General features: G+C 49.5%; 8 protein-coding genes across 8 annotated transcripts; 3 read left to right on the top strand and 5 right to left on the bottom strand.

The window, feature by feature from the left end:
- Window positions 1-335: 335 nt before the first annotated feature.
- Window positions 336-710, bottom strand: BO79DRAFT_143405 (uncharacterized protein; the record flags this gene model as incomplete). Its single annotated transcript, XM_025678316.1, has 1 exon — window positions 336-710. One exon carries the CDS (start codon window positions 708-710, stop codon window positions 336-338), a length of 375 nt encoding a protein of 124 aa, XP_025541353.1.
- A 482-nt stretch (window positions 711-1,192) lies between these two features.
- Window positions 1,193-2,999, bottom strand: BO79DRAFT_143423 (cytochrome P450; the record flags this gene model as incomplete). The annotated part of the gene is made up of 4 exons (XM_025678319.1): window positions 1,193-1,368; window positions 1,450-1,716; window positions 1,805-2,477; window positions 2,538-2,999. 4 exons carry the CDS (start codon window positions 2,997-2,999, stop codon window positions 1,193-1,195), a joined length of 1,578 nt encoding a protein of 525 aa, XP_025541352.1.
- A 1,629-nt stretch (window positions 3,000-4,628) lies between these two features.
- On the top strand, window positions 4,629-5,825 carry BO79DRAFT_143877 (uncharacterized protein; the record flags this gene model as incomplete). The annotated part of the gene is made up of 1 exon (XM_025678352.1): window positions 4,629-5,825. The coding sequence occupies one exon, from the start codon at window positions 4,629-4,631 to the stop codon at window positions 5,823-5,825; it is 1,197 nt and encodes a 398-aa protein (XP_025541351.1).
- A 2,601-nt stretch (window positions 5,826-8,426) lies between these two features.
- On the top strand, window positions 8,427-9,204 carry BO79DRAFT_216090 (uncharacterized protein; the record flags this gene model as incomplete). The annotated part of the gene is made up of 5 exons (XM_025683298.1): window positions 8,427-8,540; window positions 8,593-8,753; window positions 8,829-8,908; window positions 8,997-9,043; window positions 9,094-9,204. 5 exons carry the CDS (start codon window positions 8,427-8,429, stop codon window positions 9,202-9,204), a joined length of 513 nt encoding a protein of 170 aa, XP_025541350.1.
- A 944-nt stretch (window positions 9,205-10,148) lies between these two features.
- On the bottom strand, window positions 10,149-12,261 carry BO79DRAFT_208329 (lysophospholipase family protein). The gene has a single exon (XM_025682373.1). It carries the CDS (start codon window positions 12,196-12,198, stop codon window positions 10,282-10,284), a length of 1,917 nt encoding a protein of 638 aa, XP_025541349.1. The 5' UTR covers window positions 12,199-12,261; the 3' UTR covers window positions 10,149-10,281.
- Window positions 12,262-13,248: 987 nt separating this feature from the next.
- On the top strand, window positions 13,249-13,801 carry BO79DRAFT_286465 (uncharacterized protein). The gene is made up of 3 exons (XM_025688475.1): window positions 13,249-13,433; window positions 13,525-13,639; window positions 13,705-13,801. The coding sequence occupies exons 1-3, from the start codon at window positions 13,319-13,321 to the stop codon at window positions 13,733-13,735; spliced, it is 261 nt and encodes an 86-aa protein (XP_025541348.1). The 5' UTR covers window positions 13,249-13,318; the 3' UTR covers window positions 13,736-13,801.
- Window positions 13,802-17,887: 4,086 nt separating this feature from the next.
- BO79DRAFT_170370 (LipA and NB-ARC domain protein) lies at window positions 17,888-20,391 on the bottom strand. Its single transcript, XM_025679527.1, has 5 exons — window positions 20,251-20,391; window positions 19,952-20,195; window positions 19,835-19,897; window positions 19,472-19,783; window positions 17,888-19,421 (listed from the first exon to the last, which is right to left on the bottom strand). Exons 1-5 carry the CDS (start codon window positions 20,319-20,321, stop codon window positions 17,904-17,906), a joined length of 2,208 nt encoding a protein of 735 aa, XP_025541347.1. The 5' UTR covers window positions 20,322-20,391; the 3' UTR covers window positions 17,888-17,903.
- A 289-nt stretch (window positions 20,392-20,680) lies between these two features.
- BO79DRAFT_262199 (short chain alcohol dehydrogenase) lies at window positions 20,681-21,831 on the bottom strand (the record flags this gene model as incomplete). The annotated part of the gene is made up of 4 exons (XM_025686564.1): window positions 20,681-21,081; window positions 21,141-21,180; window positions 21,232-21,342; window positions 21,394-21,831. The coding sequence occupies 4 exons, from the start codon at window positions 21,829-21,831 to the stop codon at window positions 20,813-20,815; spliced, it is 858 nt and encodes a 285-aa protein (XP_025541346.1). The 3' UTR covers window positions 20,681-20,812.
- Window positions 21,832-22,160: the final 329 nt, after the last annotated feature.

Below are 22,160 nucleotides of genomic sequence, written 5' to 3'. Positions count from 1 at the left end.
GCTACCACATCACTGTTGCATTTGTAATCTTCATATGTGAATAAGTGATCATTGCAGGTCACACCGCACAGTGTCTTTGCAGACACATGAGGGGCCTTCCATCCCAACTTGTATGTTTTGAGTGAAATAAGCTAAGCTCTCAGATTGAACATCAGATCAGTGTACCTCTGCTCAAAGTCGCAGAACAGGTCCAGAATTTTCGGCGTAAATCCATCCCCACAGTGCCTGAGAAGTGCCGCCCGTAACCCTTCCTTCGCGTCATAGATCTTGCTCAAGACCGCCTGGACAATCGAAGATCCGCTAGGGATCTTCTTCACAAAGGTCACCTACATTTATCAGTATATATTATTAAAATAGAAGTCTTCCAGGCAATATACCTTGCTTGCAGTAGCCCCAATAGCCTCCGTCAGGGCGCTGATCATTCCGTAGGTAGCAGTCAAGACTTGACCCTCCTCGTCCCGGCCCTCTGTGACCTCGGTGGAAGCGATTCTTTTCTGTGTGTTCATGGCGCTATCATAGACCTTGTAGGTGCCTCGAGTCAAGTAAAGCAGATTGCTCATACCACCCTGATATTGTTCGATTTGGGAGGTCATATCCTTCATGGTTTCCGTGAGCATGTGCAGCTCCACGACCATGTCTGTTGTTGAAGCATAAGGCTTTCCCGAAGACTGTGGAGCAAATGCTCCTACAAAGGACATAGAACCCGTCATAGCGATGAGAGATTGGAAGAATGACGCACTACCTTCGCTTCGGGAAGAGATGATAGTAGACCAAGGTGGAAGAAAACAGGCTACTGGCTATATCATATGGAAACGAGAAACATGTATTCTTCATCATAAGAAGCATCAAGAAAATTATCCTCCCTTGCATCTGCTGAATGTAGAGTCATGAAACAGGTAACAATTATTTCACGTTTGAGATGCCGTTCACAATATATTTTGAAGTGTTACACCAGACGTCCTGCAGCACAAACCCAGGGGCGCATGCTTTCGTCAGCTTTTGTCGCTTTATCTTTTTTCTACGACTGTTATTGCACGATGTGACTTGAACGGATCTGGCATTCTTGAATACTAATCATTTCGACGATCAACTAATCCATGAAAGGGAGTTCTTCGCAAATAAGCTTTTCAACCTCAAATGGTGGAGATTGATGATGTCACATGTGTAACAGACACCAGCTACTCCCTTGCAATCAAGCCTTCGATCTTTTGATGCGCAATTGAACTCCGTGCTCGTGACACATGGTCAGGGTCTGCCGCAATGGAGGGTTGAGCCCCATGTCTGGCCCTGGCTGGGCGCTCTCAACGGAATCCAGGTGCTGAACTAGTCGGAATACCTGCTGGCTAATGAGAATTATGGCAAATTGCTCTGTTCGAAGCACTCTGGTTAGCAACGTGTTTCATCGGGTATCCTTGCCAAAATGCTGATCTGCGTAGAGAGGACACTCACGGCCAAGACACGCTCTGGGTCCACCATTGAAGGGAACAAAGTCCCAGGCCGGTGGGTTGTATTCTTCCCATCTCTCCGGTTGGAATGTCTCGGCATCTGCGCCCCAGATATCCGGACGCCGGTGAAGGCACCAGACTGAATAGACGACCATCTGCCCCTTGGGAATGAACACTGGCGATCGACCATCCAGACCACCTCCCACAGGAATTGTCGTATCATGATAGGCAACTCGCGCATTCAAAGGAACGGGGGGGAAGAGGCGAAGCGCTATTTCAAAGGCTTAGCAGATGTCGATGAAGTAGAGGTGGATTTGAATGGTTCGGATAGAGAATAGAAGAAATATCTTGTGGCTCACCTTCGTACAAAACACCGCGGAGATAAGGGAGACCCTGTATCTCCTTCAGGGTGATATTGCTCGCGTGCTTTTCCACCGCATCGCTGACTTCCTTTTTCAACTTACGCCATGCGGCAGAGTCTCGTGAAAGAAGATAAAAGACGGAGGTGAGCACGCTGGCAACATCGTCTCGACTGGCTAAGAGAACATTCACCAATTGATCCCTCAGGAAATCCCGATCTTGTGTCTCGGCCGCCAGTGCGTGCAGAAAACAATACTCTTGTTCTTTCTCTTCAAGGCTACTCCTAGGGCTGTTAATCTTGCTTCTATATTTTATGGCCTTATCAACGTAGTACTCCACGAATTTGTGAACAACATGAGTGGACTTTCTGAATTCGCTTGGGTTGATCAGCCAGTAGTAAGAAAGCGCGAGAGTTCGTCTGAAAAGGATGTCTTGGGCGTAATCGAATGCCGCAGCAAATCCTTCATTTCCGCGACCTGACGTTTCCGCAATACCTGTCTGGTTGGAGTCTGGTATAACGAGGGAACTAATAGATTCCCCGAACAGATAGCCCGTGGCAGAATCTAGTGCCAGTCGAAATGCAAGCGGCTGGATATCAAAGACATGCCCATCGGGTGGCAGTGCTTGCATTAGGTTCTTAGAGTGAGAGTCAAACCATTCAATTGACGGCATCTATGACGCCAATCGCGTTAGATAGGCCACATATAATCAGTCTGTAAGTGCTCAACCTACCTGATTTTTCGTAAACTGGGGGCGTAGCAACTTCCTCGAGTGCTCCCAGGCTGACCCGTCAGATGTGAATATCCCTCTCCCAAGCAATGGGCGGTACTGTGGATAACGCCATTTAGACAGTCCGAAGCTGGAGAACTGCGAGGCTAAAACTGCCTGGATATTCTCTGGTTCGCAAGTAGCGACAACATCGTGACCCACAAAATTCAATTTCAGGGTGTTTCCATACTGCAAATGAACCTCATGCATAGTAGATCCGACTTGACCTTCTTGGGTCGCAGCTCTCGCGCGCCAGACCGCTTTGTGACCGAACAGCCCACTTGGATAGGAAGATACTGGCTCACAATTCCATTCCTTCGATAGCCTTTTATACCTATAGCTTCTGCTAATAATCTGATAGAGCTGCAGTGCCACGAAGGCTGAGAGGAATATGGCCAATGACAGGGGTATTGCGGACCATAACATTTTCGAATAAGTAGAAGTTATTCACACAGAGTCCAAGGCGGGATATTGTATCTATTCCGGCTGAACGGCGATCAGCTACCTGTGGGGCTATTTCCAGCCGGCTATATAAAAGTTGGAAAAGTCCTACAATAACTTCTCTGTCCTACGTTCAGAAACGAAAATTGCGATATATGATGTGATATCAACACATCCAACCTTTCTCAATTTCCTCTTTCATGCAGGTGCATATTGGTTACATTCCAGCACCTTGTATCCTTCCTATCCTTGCATCGATGGTGTCGAATACGGAACTTGTTCAGATATCATATTCGTCGGGGTGGGTTACCCAAGATCCACGAGTCATTGTTAACATTGGTCTGTCTGTCGTTTGAATACATTAGTAAGAACTACTTACTCTCGGATCTATTTATCTTCAATTCTCAGCTGACTATGTAATACAATGCTTCCCACCGCTCTATCTATAGATAGACAGTAAACATGTTCAGGATAGTGGTAGTGATCCATCAAGCCCATATGGCCACAGAGAACGGCTTTCTAAGATTCTGGTCCCAATAAATACAATTTTGGTATGCATCAGAAGGCCGTCTTTCCAGAAAAGAATGATTTATATTTGCCTCATGTCCCACTCAGCTTTTAATGGACAAAAGGCACGAGCATATGTGAGAAAGGTGCTTTGGTTTGTCTAAGCCTTCGGGTGTAAAACGCCATGGACGGAAAGAGATCATTTGTCGCGAATAAGAAGACATTACGTTCCCATATGCAACGTGGCTCAGACTACTCAGTTTAGACCTAGAGGTACTGAGAGCAAATTAACACATTGGCGATCCCAAAACAAGAGGCCATGTATACCCTACCTGGTGGCACAGCAGCCCATCCATATGCGTATGCAGTCTTCCCTTTTACCTCAAGCAGGCTGCGGTGGCGGTTGCTAAGAATCTTGTGGGTAGGGTCTATTGAGCTTTCATTCCCCGCGGTAGTTAGCAGGATAATTTCCGTCATATGTGACAATGTCTCGAAGCAAGATAGTGACTTAGGGTTAGAATGTAGCCAATGGTAACTATATGCCAACGTATCTACTCAATTGGTAATGTTATCAACCCTTGCATATCTATCCCTTTTGTATGTTCTTGTGACGGTATTGAGACATGGCAAGTCGAAAGATGCACGCTGACTTCATGAAGAAGGATATCCCGGTTTGTAGCCGTAGTACAGCATATGCACAATCCCTATTGGTCTGTTGGAGTTGTCAGATATGGAATAAGGGGGAGTCTAAGCAATGCTTCTCAACACCCCCTCTATGAATATGCCGATCTAAAACAGGTCAGTCAGTTGTACTTGAACAACAAAATTTTGTGTTACCCAGGGTGTTGCAGTGTGGCACATTAAACTTTGCCTTTAAAACAACCCCAGCCAGCCAGGTAGACCTCCTATCCGGAAATCTCTACACACCCCTGATAATCCCAAAGGCGCAATAGTTGGTTTCTAACTGCCTAGGACCCGTTGCTAAGTACCAGCATCCAGTGCACACATAGCATGTACCCCATTTCCTCCACTGGTTCGCCAAACTCCAAGGGTTACTAGATTTGCTTTCTGCCCAATACAAAATCGGCCAACAACTAGACCCTCAATATGGAAAGACATATTGAATGGTTTCGCGACCAAGTCATTTTCCTGACTGGAGGTACAGGAAATCTAGGCGTATGTCTTCTCTACAAGCTAACACTGCAGTTACCCACGAAAAAGATTTTCTTGCTTTGTCGTGGCTCCGTGCAGCGTGCACTCGACAAGCTAGAGGCAGCAATGGCGGAACAATTTGACGATGTCCTAGACTCTCATCGCGTCCAGTTCATGGTGGGAGATACCTCCAAACCCGGTCTCGGGTTAAAGCCATCGGATCTGCGACAACTCCAACAGGAGGTTACCGTGGTAATCAATGCAGCGGCAGACATTTCGCTGCAACAGCCACTTCATCTTAGCATCCAGCCGAATTGCATAGCCCATCTACAGCTACTCACACTGCTTCGGGAATTCAATCGTCTTACATCGTTCCTCCACGTATCATCCACATCAGTGAACAGCTTTCTCCCCGACGGTATTATTGAAGAACGAATATATCCACTTTGTGATGAGGATCCAGACCCAGAGAAAGTTTTGTCACAAATTCTCAGTACAGGACAATCAGCCTACACGGATAATTTTATCGCACCTTACGCATTATGCAAGCATCTGGCGGAGAGGCTGATTTTGAAGCAAGCGGATCTGCCCTTTAACATACTCATCGTGCGACCGTCTCTTATCGGGCCCGCCATTCGCGACCCGTATCCCTTTTACGGGAATGATGAAGGCATGCCCTTACAATCTGCAATCTACAATCTGGCAACGGACCCGGATTACGGGTTAGATGAGCTTGGCAAGGGAATCAATCTAGACGCCGTGTTTGACGAGATTCCTGTCGACTTGGTCGCCAGTACTTGTCTTGCTCATCTAGCTGCTGGTTCGGTAGGAATTGTTCAGGCTGCGGGTAGTCTTTATGTGGCAGCGACTACTGGTGAGATTACCACCACGATGATCCAGGGCGCGGCACCGACAGGAATCGAGAAGGTCCGTCGCGGAGAGATACGCCAGAGCCAGAATTTGGCACCAATGTTTTTTCAAGTGGCGCGGAAATATATGCGCAACTGGGATATTCGGTGTGATCGATCGGAGCATCTGAAGGAGCATACCGGTGTCTTGGGGCTTAGCCTTGATGGGCATGATTCAAACGCGTTCATGAAGCATCGCTGGCAGAATGTGTGTAATTCGGTGTTTGGTTCGTCTTCGGCTTAGTCCTCGAGCGGCCGGCAACACCCTTTTCCCTTTTCACCAGATGCATGATAGTCGGATTTTAGCAGCGATTTGCCGGGGTATTGTTGTCTCTGTAATCTGTCTGCTCCCCAGTCCGCAACAAAAGAAGCTCAGTGACTTCACCAATAGCTCGGTCTAAGGTTCATATGTTAACTAAACCTGTCCACTTGTATTCAGCATAATGTTGGTAAAATAGAGGTACCGGGGACCCGATCGCTGCCCGTGCTACCTAGCCCAAACATGAATTAGAAGGTTATGTTCGGTGCGAGAAGAGGACAAAAAGCCATTGATCTTGACTGATTAAACCAGAGAATGCATCCAAGTAGATACACTCGCTCCAGTGATGTATATACCATCGACCGGCTTAGGCTTTATTTCTGCTTCGGGAGACACGCCATCGGTTCGCGCTTCTGGGCTTTTTATTCCGTCTTCAGAGTCACATCACTTCACTATCAGACCTATGGACTCGTCACGTCACACAGGCGATATTGGTGCAAGTAATGTAGTGTCTCGAGCGCCTAAGAGGTAGACGTTTAAAACTCAGTGGACGGATCCATAAACTGCGCTGCGACGTTGTGCCGGAAAAAGCCCAGAAGCTGTATCGAAACATACTGACGCTTTGTTGAGGTTGCCGATCACTCTTCATAGGGATACTAGTGAGGATCATGGAGAGCTCCGAGGTATTATTTCCTATCCTCATTTTCAGCGGAACTTCCAGACTCTGCGGTAAGTGCGCCGTTCTGCTCACCTCACAAATACCTCATTATGTTGGCAGTCCAAGCAACACCCCCACGATTCACGACAATGCTTTCTTGTGTCTTCCAACACCTCGAGCGCAAGCACGAGCGCCGAGGCAACTTCCATAAAGCTCAACTATACCGCTTCCGACAGTTCTCAAATCCTCCTGTTTCAGAACTGCGGAACAGCCCGGTATGGAACCCGGTTGGAAAATACCTGCAAGCCTGTTTTAACTTACGCTTCTGCGTACAGCGCGAGGTCTATCTACAGGCCAGACATGATGAGCTGTATGAGAAGCTGAATATAGACCCATCTGCAGAAGATATGTCTCACTCTGTTACTGAGATGCAAGCCCTTAAAAAGGCCCTCCAGTCAATGCCAAAGGCCATCTGAAATCTGGAACGAGAAGCCCAGTGTCTCTTGATTATGATTTATAATAAGTCCCTGAAACAAATACTGTGTGCTCACCATGAATAAGAATATTAGTATCTTTCAAAATAGCTGCACGCAGAATATACGCGGTCAGGAGGGTGTTGTGGACAGGCATGTAGATACTATGAGAAACAGAGAAATGAGATGCATCTACAGTACAAAGGCCACTGCACTTCGATGTGTTTATGCTGTGAAAAGGCGAGAGGGTGCAGCATTATGATCGATAACTTTAAGAATGATGTGATGATCATCGATGTCTTTCAACCCGACTTCGACGATGCCAGGTTATCCTACGCATATAGCTGGATAAATGCCTATGTTGTTGGGTTGGATCCTGAGATATGAAGCATTATTGAGATAGCTTGACTGGATTTTTCTGCGATTGCTGGATACTCCTTCAGGCTTTTTATCGCTGTCATCGAGGCAAAGTTTTGGGGATACATGTGTTCCTTTGTAGCGCCAGAACTCACCGGGGACCACCAAGGCTTAAGTCAAAAGTCCAGTGAATATCACCGGGGCATTCTTATCTCTCATCTCTGTGTGAGTTGGCCGGGCGTATGTAGCGAGGTGGGACGGTCCACTTGAGTCTTCGTAGTATATTAAATGGAAATTCCTCTGCTGTAAGGGAACATTTAACCTCAGCTCCTACATCAACCCTTCTTCTTCTCTCAACCTTAACACTTGATTGACTGCCGGTCTAAGATGACAGCAGCGTTCCTTCCTCAATTTCGGGCCTGCGAGTTTTCACGGTAAAAGCAACAACGGAACGCGACTTCGATTCTCGTACGTAGCTGACAACTTCCTTATTCTACATCGCGTCAGCAAGTTCCTATTCTACATCGTCACGGTGTTATCCTCATACCAACTAACATCATCTCCAATGATCTCCCTGACTTCCAGACATCACCTTTTACGTGGATCAATCTTTTGTACACTTCCCCCAACCTGGACAAGTCCCTGTCGTGTGGACGCTCAAGTCGACGGGAATGAGCAGTTCACGCGTGCCTCAGAGGAGAGATATCGGTGAGCAATATCCTTGGATTGCGAGAAGATACCGGCTATTAACACTTTTCGCTGAGGGCAGATTGTCTCGTTAAAACATGCCTTTCTGCCTTACCGGGAACGCGTATATATACGCTTACCTTAGGCTAGCAAATAGCTTCCGTCCACGCGTTACGCTTCTTTCTCTACCTTATCGAACAAAATGAACATCCACGCTTCCGCATAGCGGACTTCGTGAGCTCATCCTGGCCGCATCCTTCCACCCCCAGAATACCACAAGTGGCCAAATTTTGGTGATGGGAGCTGGTTTTGGCTATGGTGCGGGTTTGTTCATTTGGCACTCGCCATATCGTCGTGCTTTGGGCATCTTTCCCTATAAGAGCTTTTCTCCGCAAATACACTCTAATCATGATGACTCCCCCCCTCATTGGGCGTGGGCTTTGGTGGTGCCAGTGGCCTGTGCCTTCTGGCACTTTCTATGTCGTCATGCTCCGGGCACAAAGAAAGTGCGCATCAGGCTTCTCAGTCTGCTACATTATCATTATGAGAGACTGACACTGTTTGCTCCAACTCATAGATTCTCTACATCCTGTTTGTCCTCCCTTCGTCCGGCGCCGTCCCCGCCCAAAATACCACAAATGGCCAACTTTTGGTCATGGGAGCTGGTTTTGGCTCTACTGGGGACCTATTCATTTTGGCCGCAATTTTATATTGCTGTATACGCTGTGTACAGAAGAGGTATGTATCAGGCTTCTCATTCTGCTACATAATTATTATGAGAATGAGACTGACACTGTTTATTCTAATTCATAGAGTTTCTACGTCCTGTGTCGGGGCCTATGTGCCTCAAAATATTGATGAATTCGAGCAAGCCCTAGAGCTTGTCAGGCGGGGTATGATACTTAGTACCAGCTTTTGTCATGAGTATATACTAAGTATAGGGGTTTTCCAGGCCGTCGGGCACCCCCCCCCCCCACCCAGGCCCAGAAACATTTAAGGATTGGCTTAACGCCAAGTTCCGCCTCTGGGTAATGACTAAATTCAGGCTCATAGGAACTATGGCTGATACCCTTTTTAGGGCCGAGATCCGTCGGCTGCCGCCGCTGATGGTGGTGATGGTGGTGGTGATGCGGGTGCTGCTGGTGCTGCTGGGACTGGGGGTGCGAGTGCTGCTGCTGCTGCGCCCTGATCAAGGGCAAAGCTTCTTCTCTCTCTCTCATTTTTCTCTTAAAAAAGCTCTTCTTGTAAGAGATACCCACAGGGCTTCGTTCGAGTTTTTATTTTGTAATTATTGTATTTTTTTTAGCTTCAGTATGGTAAGGGATTTCTTGTATTACCCATAGCGCTGGCCAGTGGACCCAAAAACGAGAGATCAATTCTATATGGGGATGAACAGAGGAATGTGTCCGGACAGAGCAACGGGTTCTTCAATGTATACTAATTCAGTCCAGATCAGATACATATCCCTATACTGTAAGAAAGAGGAACACAATCACATAATGCAATACGGCAAGTCGCGCCACATCTGTACCCAGAAACCCATCTAGCAGCCATATACAAGATCCAAGTCCCATCCAGTCATGCCTTTCCCGGGACAGCAGGGAGTTAAGACTCGTAGCAAATCGCAGTCAGTATTAGGCGTAGCTTTAGGCCTTCCAATAATATTTCATTTCACTACAGAAAGACTAGTATTCAACATACCATACGGGCATAATATAATGCATGGTTTTATGCCGAGGTAACACTCTTAAAGGTAATTTCGTTCACTCTAATACCACATATTTATGTTACTTGAGGTTGAGGAGAGAGATAAGAAGAATAGGATGTTTCAATACAATAGCCGAATGGAGAATGCGAGGTGATAGACAGGCTATGCTATGACAGGCGCGAATCCTACGTAGCTGCAGCGGGCTGGGCGAAGTGAATCCACTAGGCAAGAAGGGAACAGGAATGTGGCAGGCTGAGTTCTCTCTATGCAATCACACGGGTCCCCAGTCGATACCCAGGAACTTACATACTTGACACGCCCGGTGTCCATGCTCTACGCACCTGCTTTCTGTAGAGCAAGTATAGAAATATTGCTGCCTCAGGCAAAGGCAACTAAAAATTGTACTTCACTCAACATAGAATCAAGTCGTGGTATTGCTAATGAACACAGTCTAATCCGGTATCTTCATCATCAATCTAACCATACAATGCAAACATGACTATGTGCATCTAATAAGAAGTAAAACATATACAAACACCTATGCAGACATCATCATATCTACAGCATAAACGCAGCCACACCCATCGCGACCGCCAACACCGAGTAATCCAACATGCTCTTCATCGCGCCGCTGGTAGCAATCAGGACACTTGGCTCATAAGCCCCAGGGGTAGTGCTATTCGTGGTTCCATTCCAGCAGTAATCGTTGAAGCACGTGGTACAGATATCCGGCAGGGAGGTGTTCGTCCGGTAGGTGGATCTCTGCAAGATAGCGCACGCCACGCAAGAGGGGAAGTTATCGTCGACGGTACCGTTACCGCGGGTGACCACGTTCCAGCCGTTGGTGATGACGGAGTCACGTTCCTCGTCGCTGTAGGTGAGCTTGAAGGTGGAGAAGTTGGAGTCGTAGGTGTAGGGGCTGTTCGGCAGGTAGATGACCAGGGGCGCAGTGCCGGAGATGTTCTTGGGGTCGCAGCCGAAGAAGGTCGGGCGGGAGTTCAGACCCAGGTTGACGAAGGTGTTCTGGTCCGGCACGGCGGGGAAGGAGGTGCCGTTGGCGATGGTGGGTTCCAGACTGCGCTCGTAGGTGGCCACCAGGGAGGTGCCGTTGGGCCAGTAGTAGTCTGTGTCGGCGGAGGAGTCAATGGCGAAGATGACGTCCACAGCACGCTCGGGCTGGATCAGCGGGTGCAGAGGGATGTTCTCGCCGTCTTCACCGCCGTCGACCACGTCGAGGTCCTTAGCTGTGGCGTAGTCTTCGCTGCTGTCGCGGTAGCCCGAGAAGGGATTCGGGGAGTACACGGCGATGTCGTCGTTGCGCTCACCGAGGTCCTCGAGGATGTCGGTGAAGGCGTCCTTCAGGATGGTGGGGATGCTGGTGCTGTTGATCTGGAGGAGGAATTGGTTGAACAGGGTGGAGGATGAGCCCATGATGAACCCGGCGTTGTCGAAGCCGCGCACGCAGGTGCCGTTGTCGGGGATAGCGCCGTTCTCGAAGCGAGAGCCCAGGTACTGCAGAGGGGCGAAGGCGTAGACGCTGGGGTCGAAGGAGCCGAATTCCCAGGGGTTCACTTCGTAGACGGTGGCGTTGGTCTCGATGATGACTTCGCCGGGGTTGCGGCCGTCGGCGACGACAATGGGCATGGGGTACTGGCCGTTCTTGAAGTCATCCATGAGCGCAATGGAGGACCAGGTGTAGTCGGGACCGCCCTTGTCGTCGGAAGCGTTCACCAGCTGGTAGGACAGCGCACGGCCCCAGTAGTCGGTGAAGGAGGTGTTGAAACCGGCGTCGGCCTTGCCGTCGACTTCCTCGGTGATGTCCTTCCAGTATTCCACCGTGCTGACGATCTGGATGTGGTCGAAGTTGGGTCCCTCGAGCAGGGACTTGTCGAAGCGCCAGACCTTCTCGCTGGCCTGCAGTTCGCCGATGGAGGAGAAGTTGTTGACGAACATGGATCCGACCAGCCAGCTACCTCCACTCAGACCGGAGACATAGGTTGCCGCCTGCAGCAGACCACCCAGCTGACCGGAGTTGGTGGCATTGTCAGAGCGGCTGTCGAACGCCTTCAGCGCACCGGCACCGTTGGTGAGAGCACGGTATCCACCACCCGAGGCCGCAATTGCAATGTTGGGGATGTTGGAGATGTTGCTGGAGTGCTGGTTGATGTAGGAGGTGGTGTCGAAGCCGGTGAGGTTCAGACGGCTCAGGAGGTCCTTCATCGGGGTGAGAGTCGCATTGCGACGGACCTTGAGCCACTCGGTCTCGTTGGTAGAAATGCCGGAGGCATCGCGAATGCTCGGACGAGTCGAGGGACAGGTGACATTGGAGGGAGTATATCCGTCGGGGGCATTGGGGAGGGCGCGGACAATTAAATCGGCAGCGACGGAAGCAACCTCAGCCTCGGCCCTTTCGACAGGCAGGGAAGCAGCATTAGCGAGGCCAGCAGCCGCTGCAGCGAAGAGAGGCAGCTTCATGATCGACAGGGACGACGATCTCGGAGGGAAAGACTGGGAGGAGAAAGTGGAGGAGGGACGGCACGAGAAGGGAACAAAAGTTGCGAAGAGATTCAGCGCACAGAATGGCTTATAATAATATGATCCTGAGTGAACAGCCACATCTTGCGGATCGTCCGGAAGGCTTTGGGCAGCCTTGGCGAATCCACCATGTGAACCAGAGTTTCTGTGAATACAGCGAACTCTGTACAGTCAGCGGCTCTAACCCGGAGTTCGGCAGGAATGTTAGGGCCAATCCCTCGGTCTGGGGAACCCTTGATAGGCCCGAGGGAAAGGAAACAGCCCCATCCAGGAGGTTTGCTGTCCCTGGAACCACTTCATCCTAGGCAGCAAGATTGCCCCTGCGCCACTGGATCCTGCCAAAGGAGTCGGGGTCCGTGGGGGCCGACCAGGCTGAATCGAATTTTTGGGCAGTGAAATCTTGGTTTGCTTTGATCGCAGGGGGATGAGAATTTCTCCCAGAAATGGGGTGATATGGCACCGACTAGTACTGTTTATCTGCAGGTGGCAGGCTGAGTGATACAAACCCGCATGGTTTGCAATGCCGCCATGATTTCCGAGGAGACAGACCATTCGACAGGGGAACCAAGCTGTCAGACAGAAAAAAGAAAGCAAACAAACAAGCAGCACAAAAATTGGCAATGCAGGGGATACGAATACGAGATGGGGCTGGCTGTACGCACGTGATCTGACATCAGATATAAACATGGATCACATAAGCAGGGGAATGCTGACATCACCACGATATCATTCACGTGAGAGTCAATCATCTGACCTCATTCTGCAGAGTTATGCACATCCATGACATACCTGATGATTAACCACTTCACAAGATCTACATATGCCGCAGATGGAATCTGAAGTAAAGAACACAATGATGCAAGTAAAAGACGGACCTCCCGTCCATGACATCACCAACTCCTTCCCCCAGAGTCAATCACTAAGCACTCATCGAAATATAAAACAAATGTAACATCCATCCCTTGCAGCAACATTCCTGAATTCCTTACGATCAGACGTTCATCACATTTCTCTCATTTTACACACGAAACAATTGAACCTTAATAACCACATAATCACCATGGACAAACTCTCCGGTCTCGCCTCGAAGCTCAGCGGTGGCAACAAGTCCGGCGGTGACGCGCAGGCCTCGGGGTCCAGCGGAAACCAGGGTCAGGAGGATTACCTTGATAAGGGTGAGTATTTTTCCGCGCGCGCCTACAACTATATGTTGTTGGTTTGGGCTATCGCGGCTGGAATGCAATGCTGATATCATCTCTCTTGTAGGTCTCGACTCGGTCGAACAGAAGTTCGGTGGTGGCAAGATCGATCCTCAGAAGATGCGCTCCACAAATGAGAAAATCACGGATACGGCCAGGAATCAGTTTGAGAGTGCTACCGGGTAAGTTTAAAGTCTCATGACTTGTAAAATTTGCGATGGTTGTAAGCTAACATGCGGAAATATAGAAAGAAAGTCCCCGAGAAGTTCTCCAATTAGTTTCACTACATGAGAAAGTGAAGTATTAGATAATAGTTTAAGGATAATGAAATTTAATGAACCTCGGAATTGCAAACGTGAAACATTAGAGACTATACATATAAGTATTTATTGGTTCGTTGAAGTAGGTTAGGCACCTCATATCGAGGAACTCATCAGGTGGGACGGTTATTGATGAGATGGATATATTGGTCTTTTCAAGAATAGATGTCGACGGATTAAACATGAGCGAAGCTTCCCTCTTATTCTCATCCACAATGATGATGAAGCCTTTTCCAAGCTGAAGACCAGTTGTTTTCGCATTATTATCATCTTGCAGTGACAGCTGCCCCGATGTGGCTGGCCAGCAGCACAGGTCGAAGTTCAAAGTTGGCCAACTCTTGCCTCTATTCTGTGGATGGAGACTCATACATGATTAGTAAATGTAGTATGCAGTCGAAGTCTTGATCAGATACCAAGGGTGCATGGATTGCCTACCTGCGGCTAGTAATCTGTTGATGTCTGTACCGGTAGTAGTATATATACAGTGGTGAGATACTGAGGGGGCAGTGGGTGCCAGGAAGCTTTCGCTCCAAGAGACAAACGCAGGGAGTCCATTGAAGTCTTTTCTTCATGGCAAATCGAGATCGAAATGGGATGTAAAATCGTACATCACCATACAAATTTCTTCTCGGCCCGATAAAAAAGGGTTCAACCAGCATTGGAAGGCCGCCATTCCAGGCCTACTGTTCAAAGACCAAGACTCCCAGTTCAGCAGTACCTCCATTCGCACAAAAGCGTTATGTAAAATGTTTCTTCACAATTTGATTCAACCTATTTACATCCCGCCCTGGATCTTTAATTGTTGACGCCCCTTGTCTTCCTTTCTCTTCCCATCCTTCTGGAAATTCGAGGGTCGCAGACTATGTCCATCACCTGTTTCAACTCCTGGGCTGCCTGTGGGTTAGAATGTTGCTGTTCACGGATCTGCTGATTCTTACTAGGCTGCGACTCATTTGGAAGATGCCACTATGCAATGTCATAGCTGGGCTTGAGATTGCCTTTGTCTGTATAACGGTTCCAATACTTACCGATTCGGGGAGTCGGCAATTGAGTAACGTGGTTATTCTTCCGCGTATGATACTCTCGGATGTCTCTTAAACCAATGAAGACTTCAAAGACTTCAAAATCTACTAAATTAGTTGACCATGTGCTTACTGATCTAAAGGCTCGCATGCAAGGACCCATCCAAACGGCCACCCAAACGGCCACCCAAACGGCCACCCAAACGGCCACCCAAACGGCCACCCAAACGCCCTCACGTACGCCTGGAACACAAGGAAAAGTCGTGGAGGAACACCAATAGTTGAACTCATTGAGATCCTTGATCCCCGTGCTTAGTTCTATGGGGAATCCTATTCAAAATAAACCTCAAAGTATTCCTACTTATGATCTTGATTACTTTGCATTTCCGCGGTTTAATTAAGCGCTTTGAATATCTTGAACATCGAACATCTTGAAATCCTGAGATAGGACCCTTTTACATATACATAATGGCTTCAGATCTGCCTGTCTGGGGGGCGGTGTTGAAACATTCACTGCAGCCAGGCAGCTGTCAGCTGATCCTTCGCCTCTTCCTTCTGCGTGGCCTCTGACCACCACCTCTTCCAGCCACCCAACCCAACCAGCAACCATCTTCTTGAGATCTAGATAGATCAAATCCATATATCTTTGCCCCCTTCGTCTTGACACTTACTATTATCAATTATGGAAATGGGGTTTAATTGCCCAAGTGGCCTGCAGTGTCAACAATAGTACAGACAGGCTGGGGATCTATATCTTGGTCGCTGAATGTCTTGTACAGCAGGTGGTTTCCTGGTGCTATACGGATACTTGATAATTCGTACACGACACCCACTCATATGAAGAAGGCAAATGTATAAAAGCATATTGGCGCTTGTGGTCGTCGACAAATGCGTGGCGTGGTTATTTTTTCCACACATGAAACTCTAGGATGTCTTTTCGATGGGCTGCCTATGTGATGGGCTGCCTATGTTAATCGCCAATATTACGCTAAGCATCTGACATTTAACAGCATTTTGAAAACGTTTCAAATGGAGGCGAGCCTTACGCGAGCGGAGGGAGGGGCTCGGGTCTGCACAATGATTCGGAACACTTACCGCGTCTAAGATAATAGGAATAGGCTTTTTGGGATCCTCTTGCGTGTGGTTCCATATATAAATACGCACTTTTACAATAACATTACCAGCGCGAAAGGTGCAAATGGAAAGGCGTGCAATGAAACTGCCGAGGCAGGCAGCCCATACAAATTCTGGCGTTCCAAGTCGGTCAGAATTCCGACAATACTAAAGACACCTATATGGAAGTAGCATGGACAGCTTGCGTTGCCCCTTCCCAAAATGAAGCGTGGGGCACGCAGGATGTGGCTCGATCTTCGAATACATCGTGGTAGCCATATCCCCCAAAGACAATCTTAATGAAAGCGAAGACCTGCCTCCTACCGTCCTCAAATCATCGAATAAATGTTGTTTCTCCAAACCCCGCAAGGGGCTGTTGCCGTCGTTGGGTTCACCGTGCTGGCGATTTTGTTCGGGGTGCTCTTGGATTCTTTTTGTACTTGGCTCTCCTGTCGTTCTCATTGGGGGTATGTTTAACATCCTTCTATCCTGTGGCTCTGCTGTCTATATAATCCTGGGGTGAGGCTGAGAAGATGCGTCAAATCTTAGGTTGCGTTCCCTAATGTGGGGAAATTCACCCCCCAGACCATCGAGGAGTTCGAGCAAGCGTTGCAGATGGTCAGAAAACCTCGTTAGAAACCCCTGCGGCTCTGCTGTCTATACAATCCTGGGGTGAGGCTGAGAAGATGCGTTAAATCTTAGGTTGCGTTCCCCCAATGTGGGGAAATTCACCCCACGGACAATCGAGGAGTTCGAGGAGGCATTGCGGATGGTTGAATAACCTCGTTAGAAACCCAAATACATGAGGAATTCGCCATACTAATACTATGTGTCTCAGGGAAATAAGGGGTGCGCAGCCGTGAGGGCTTCATGGGTTTTATATGTTCATCCGTATAGTCGAACAATCTCGTTAGACACCCCATTACCAAGATACCGGAGGAGTGTGCCGTGCTAATACTACTGACTGCCTCAGGAAAATAATGGGCCCCTCAGCTACGGAGCTATTGCACGAGATAGCGCCACACTGAATATAAGGTCGAAGGAAAGAGGAACATCAATCCATTCATACCATAAAGGACTGAAGACGATTGTGATGTCGACGATATGCTTGTTTGTATTTCGGCAAGGGAGGATGGTGCCTCCCTCGGAAACTTTTGTGAAGTACATGAACTAAAGCAACTGATCTTCCTCTGAGAGCCTCTCTCGGGACATACAATGAAGCATGCCACAATCAGCGATACAAGATACCTAGATGACCTCGTAAACGAGTTGAAGTAATAGTAAAGTTGGGCTCTAACATACTTTCCAAGTCTCTGGACTGTATGACTTGTAGCAAGAAAACTGCCAAGTTTCACAAAGATCCTATCAAATCCAGTATACGAGTAGCGGTGGCAACTAATACCCAAGAGTAGATAATACTAAATGTGCGAGCTTCAGACAGTGGAGAGGAGGACTCTTCCATCCTAGGTAGGACTACCCCCGTCTAGTGTTATGTGATGATTCAGAACGTGTCACACCTACCTCCCAAGGTATACCAGGCCATGACGACCTCGACGCTGTCTCATACACCACTTGCAGTTCCATTGTATGTTCAAGGTACTCAAAACTAGGGGGTGTTCTATACGGTAGCATTAGCAGTGCGACTGTGAAGCACATCATCCAGGCTGCCTATACACCCTCCGCCTTCCCGCACAATACTATAGCTTCATGCAATGGGACCGAGCTCCCAACCTTTCGAGTCCACGGAGGGACAGGGCCATGGAAGGATTTCATTGCATGTAGTATGCGCGTACATTGTCAGGTAAACATTTTGTGAGGAAAATGAGGAGAGGAGAAGCCACGTAGGCAGTAAAAATGACGGAGCCTCTGGTGAGAGCTTCGCTACAGCGAACGTCAACCCATGACATACCCGGGTTGATGATCGTATGAAGGATAATGAATGGTACTAAGGAATATATTATGCAGATATAGTGCTAGCCGTAATAAAATAATCACATTCGCTGAAACGATGACAATAAACTCTGTATCCCCCCCGAAGTCCTCTGCGGCATTATATATCTGGTATGCATCCGACACAACTGCAACATAGTCTGCACCTCCTGGGGCACGGCCGCTCCGTTCTCACGACATCCCTCCACGACCCGCTCATAGTAAGCCTGCGCCTCAACATGTTTCTGCGCCTCCATGTGCAATTTTCCCAACATAGCCAGCGTACTCTGCACTTCGGGACAGCCCTTCCCCATTCGATTCTCTGCCCATGTCAAGTATCTGCTCAACCACGGCGTGGCCAACTGCGTATTCGACTGGCCGGGCGTGCCATACAACCCAGCCACGCTGCGTCCCTGCGACGCGTACATCACACCCATCAGTGCCACGATGCTCATTGTCTCCGGATGATCTGCGCCCAGCTCCTCCTCAGCATTTGCTAGCCCACGTCGGAACGTCTCCGACGCCGCCGTAATCCCGTCCGGATCGAGCATCTGACTCCCACCCTGTAGCCTCAATGCCCGAATAGCGAGTGGATGGCGCGGACCGAGCAGGTCAGTCAGCTCGCGTGCAATATGCGTAGCCCCTTGCGCCAGCTGATCTACCTCCCCGCTGAACCGCATGACCATCAACGCTCTCGTATCATGCGACCGCATTGAGAGCATATGGTCGGCCGTATCAAGAATAGAAGCATACACGCGTATATGGTTAGGTCCAAGTAACTCCCGCAGCCGTTCAGTAACCCTCTCCGAAATCTGGACAGCTTCCTGTCGTCGCTCAACAGCGCCATACGCGATCGCCAATCTCCGTCGCGTGTCGAGAGTGTCCAGATCATCTTCTCCGATGGTCATTTGCTGACGGGCCAGGACATTCGCGCATACCGACTCGCCTTCCTGGCCTTTTCCCTGATGACACAGGATCTCACCCATGAGACTTTCAGCTTTCATGGCGAGCGGGTGACGCTTATCGAAGACGCGTTGGCTGTTCGATGAGACCCAGCCGGCCCACTCAGCGGCTTTGGAGAGGTATCCGGACTCGAGGTCGATAGAGGCGAGATGATAGCCAATCTCGAGAGTGCTGTGGTGGTCTGGTCCGATGGTGCGCATGTGTTCGTTGAAGATGTCATATTCGAGCTTTCGGGCTTCATCCCAGCGATAGTTGTTCTTCAGCTCGGCAGCCTTGATCGAGCGAGGATCGTTGTCGACGGGGGTGAAGAGAGTGCCGATAACGCGTTTGGTGGTGGGTTGGGGTGTGGGCGTGGCGGGATATGGGATGCTGCTGTTTCCTGGCAGGCGCGGAGGGAGAGGGGGCGCTGGATGAGGGGATACGGAAGGTTGTGGGATGTATCCTTGTTCTGTTATGAGAACTTGATCGGCGATTTGCTTGATGTTGCCTTTGATCATTTTGTACATCGGGCCCCGACTGCCCACCTTGCACATTTGAGAGTGGTCGGCGTCCAGCTTCAGTCGGGTTTCGCGTTGGCCGGGGAGTCCGAGGACAGCTGATTCCTCGTCGACTACTAACTGTATGCTGTCAGAGTAATAAACAAAGAGCGAAGCTGGTATATGCTTACATGGCTAACAGAAGCTGGTCCAGCACCGCCCAAGAAGACCTCCTTCCCCTCCACGAAACTGATCACGCGATAGTCCTCCAGCTGGTGCGAGAACCGACTCGTCATCTGTCGTGTGAAGAGCGAGTTGTGTTCGAGACAATCGAGCAAATCATTACTGGCGTGTCCTTTGGCGACAAACCGCGCCACCTTTGCTGCGATCTTGCCGAGCTCGACACCTTTGGTACCTCGATGCGGACAGCCAAAGAAGACAAGACCAGAGGTATTATTGCGGATCGAGTTGTACTTGGGGTCTTCGTGTGCATTCAGCAGTGCCTAGCTAATCAGCTCTAGCTCTTTGATCCACCAGCAGTGGTGTCGCCCTACCTGCTTGATGACCAGTCCGCCCAAACTATGACCGATGAATATAATCTTTGCCGGTCGCACATTCTGTTACACATCAACTACCATTTCTCTCCCCAATGACCAGAAAGCAGAACATACCAACTGTGGACTCCGCTCCAAGTCCAACAAATTCAGCAAAGTATTGGCATGGTCTTTCACGCTAGCAGTGGACATGCTCTGCGGATTCGTGATGGTGGAATTATACCCATAGACGAAGATGCGTGCCTGGGGAATATCCTGAGGGAGGTAGTCCCGCGGCCAGAAGATGCCGTTCTCGTGCGTCCATGTTTCGAAGGGGTGGTTATCTTTGCCTCTAGGGTTTAACCCGTGCACGAAGACGAAGCTGCGAGGTTAGGCAGATTGCCCGTTGGCATTATTGTGTCTGGTGCCGGACTTACTCGATCTTGGGCTGCTCCGCAGAGTAGACCTCTTCAAGGAACGGAAACTCATGTCGGGAGGCAGCCTCCATCGCTGGGTAGGGATGTTCTTCTATCTACTGAATGCTGTTGCGATCTGGTGTATACTATGTGGTTAGGGTGGAGGAGAGGTGAGGGTGAACACTTCCCGCCGACGAGCGGGCGCACTTCATTTGATGAATGATTGCCAGTATAGAGCCTTGTATCTCCAGCCAATCGGCTATTATTGCCCCAGACATATCTGGATACGATGTCAGGAACGTGAGGTGTGCAGCCTGTTCCTGAAAGTAGTGCAACCACGCGAAGTGAGGCGCCGGTCATGCCGAGGACCAGGTCAGTCATGCCTATCGTGCCCTCCGATAGGGTAGGAATACGAGATGCTCATGCAGCTTAGTCTTGGCTCAAGCACAGCCCGTGCCTCTGTCATTCAGGGTCGTTGTCTATGGTGTCAATAGGAAGGGTCGTGTATGTACATATGATCATCAAACGCCGAGCGAATGCGATACTTGAAAGTCCACTCCAAGCCTGATCTGCTTCGGGTATCCTACCAAGCACCCACGATACCTGCAATAGGAATGTCGATGCCGGTGGTGTACGAGCTGCTATCGCTGAGCAGATACACGTAAGCACCTCCCAACTCGCGAGGGTCGGCCAGCCGAGGCATTCCTCCGTAGTATTCCATCTTTGTATCCCAGTCGGGAGCAGTTTCCACGTAGTAGGTCATGGCGGTGCGAACAAAACCCGGGGAAATGCTGTTCACGCGGATACCGTGTTTGCTCCACTCCATCGCCAAGGTGTGACACATGTTGCGCACTATAGAATATTCAGTTAGCCTAATACCAACAAGGTTGAAAGGGAATAAAATTACTTACCTGCGGCCTTAGTAGCGCCATAGGGAGCGGACGGGGCAGCCTAGGATCACTTAGCATAGATGCCAACCCCCTGTGGGAAAAGAATACATACGCGATTCGGACGATAAGAAGTCATACTTGCAGTCATAACAATAGACCCCTTAATCCCCAGCTCGATAAACTTCCGAGCGACAATCTGCGCGCAGAAATATGCGCCGAAAACCTGCTGCCCGTAAGCACCCGCGCGCTGCATGCACTATCGGCAGTCACTCACATTAAGGTTAAACATGCGCTCCAATTCCGGGCGCTCGAATTTGAGCGCCGGCTGATGTTTGGTCATTCCCGCATTGGCCACTAGCCCATCAATCCGTCCGGTTTCCTCCACGATCTGATTCACGGCTTTCTCGATGCTCTCCTCGGAGGTCACGTCTGTTTGGATATATCGGAAATTCGGGTAGCGGGTCTGAAGGGCAATGGTCTCTTCTCCGGGCTCCATGAGATCCATTGAGTATACGAATTGGGCGGAATTGGCCAGACACACTTCGGCAATGCCGAGGCCAATGCCGCGGTTGGCACCGGTGATGGCAATGACCTTTTGCGCCAGGGTGATCTGCCAGCTGAAGGTCGAGTCGGGCATGGTGTTTACGAAGGGTGTGGAGGTGCCATTCTTGGCTCCTGCGGCGGAGGCAGTATCTGTGGACGTTGGAGACATTGTGATGAGGAGGTAAGGGGTGCAGAGTAGTGGTTTGAGAGGAGTGTTTGGATGCGAAGTCTGGCTGAATCTGGGGTGTTTCTGCCCTTTAATCATCCCCCGCGATCGCAAGTGTTCGGCTCGAGGTCAATGGCATCGCGATCGGACTTTACGTCACATTCCCTAACAAATTGGTGCGGATGGACTCCGATTGCCCTCTGGTTGTGCGGGGGTTAACTCCGATACCCCACGGTCGGCGATCGGCCAGCCCTGCGATCGACTGCCTCGACTCGAGGCACTCGCTGACAACTCATCCACTCTTGACAGTTGATGGGTTAAATTGGCATGCT

This window comes from Aspergillus costaricaensis, assembly GCF_003184835.1.
Source record: "Aspergillus costaricaensis CBS 115574 unplaced genomic scaffold BO79scaffold_10, whole genome shotgun sequence".
Lineage (NCBI taxonomy): Eukaryota > Fungi > Ascomycota > Eurotiomycetes > Eurotiales > Aspergillaceae > Aspergillus > Aspergillus costaricensis.
Note: the sequence above shows the minus strand (reverse complement) of the source record. Positions and strands in the feature narration are given on the sequence as shown.

Coding starts and splice junctions, on each gene's coding strand:
- BO79DRAFT_286465 (XM_025688475.1), top strand. CDS start 13,319: ATGGACAAACTCTCCGGTCTCGCCTCGAAGCTCAGCGGTGGCAACAAG. Junction 13,434..13,524: donor GGAGGATTACCTTGATAAGG/GTGAGTATTTTT, acceptor TCTCTCTTGTAG/GTCTCGACTCGGTCGAACAG. Junction 13,640..13,704: donor CAGTTTGAGAGTGCTACCGG/GTAAGTTTAAAG, acceptor GCGGAAATATAG/AAAGAAAGTCCCCGAGAAGT.
- BO79DRAFT_170370 (XM_025679527.1), bottom strand. CDS start 20,321: ATGGAGGCTGCCTCCCGACATGAGTTTCCGTTCCTTGAAGAGGTCTAC. Junction 19,898..19,951: donor TGGAGCGGAGTCCACAGTTG/GTATGTTCTGCT, acceptor GATGTGTAACAG/AATGTGCGACCGGCAAAGAT. Junction 19,422..19,471: donor GACCAGCTTCTGTTAGCCAT/GTAAGCATATAC, acceptor GACAGCATACAG/TTAGTAGTCGACGAGGAATC.
- BO79DRAFT_208329 (XM_025682373.1), bottom strand. CDS start 12,198: ATGAAGCTGCCTCTCTTCGCTGCAGCGGCTGCTGGCCTCGCTAATGCT.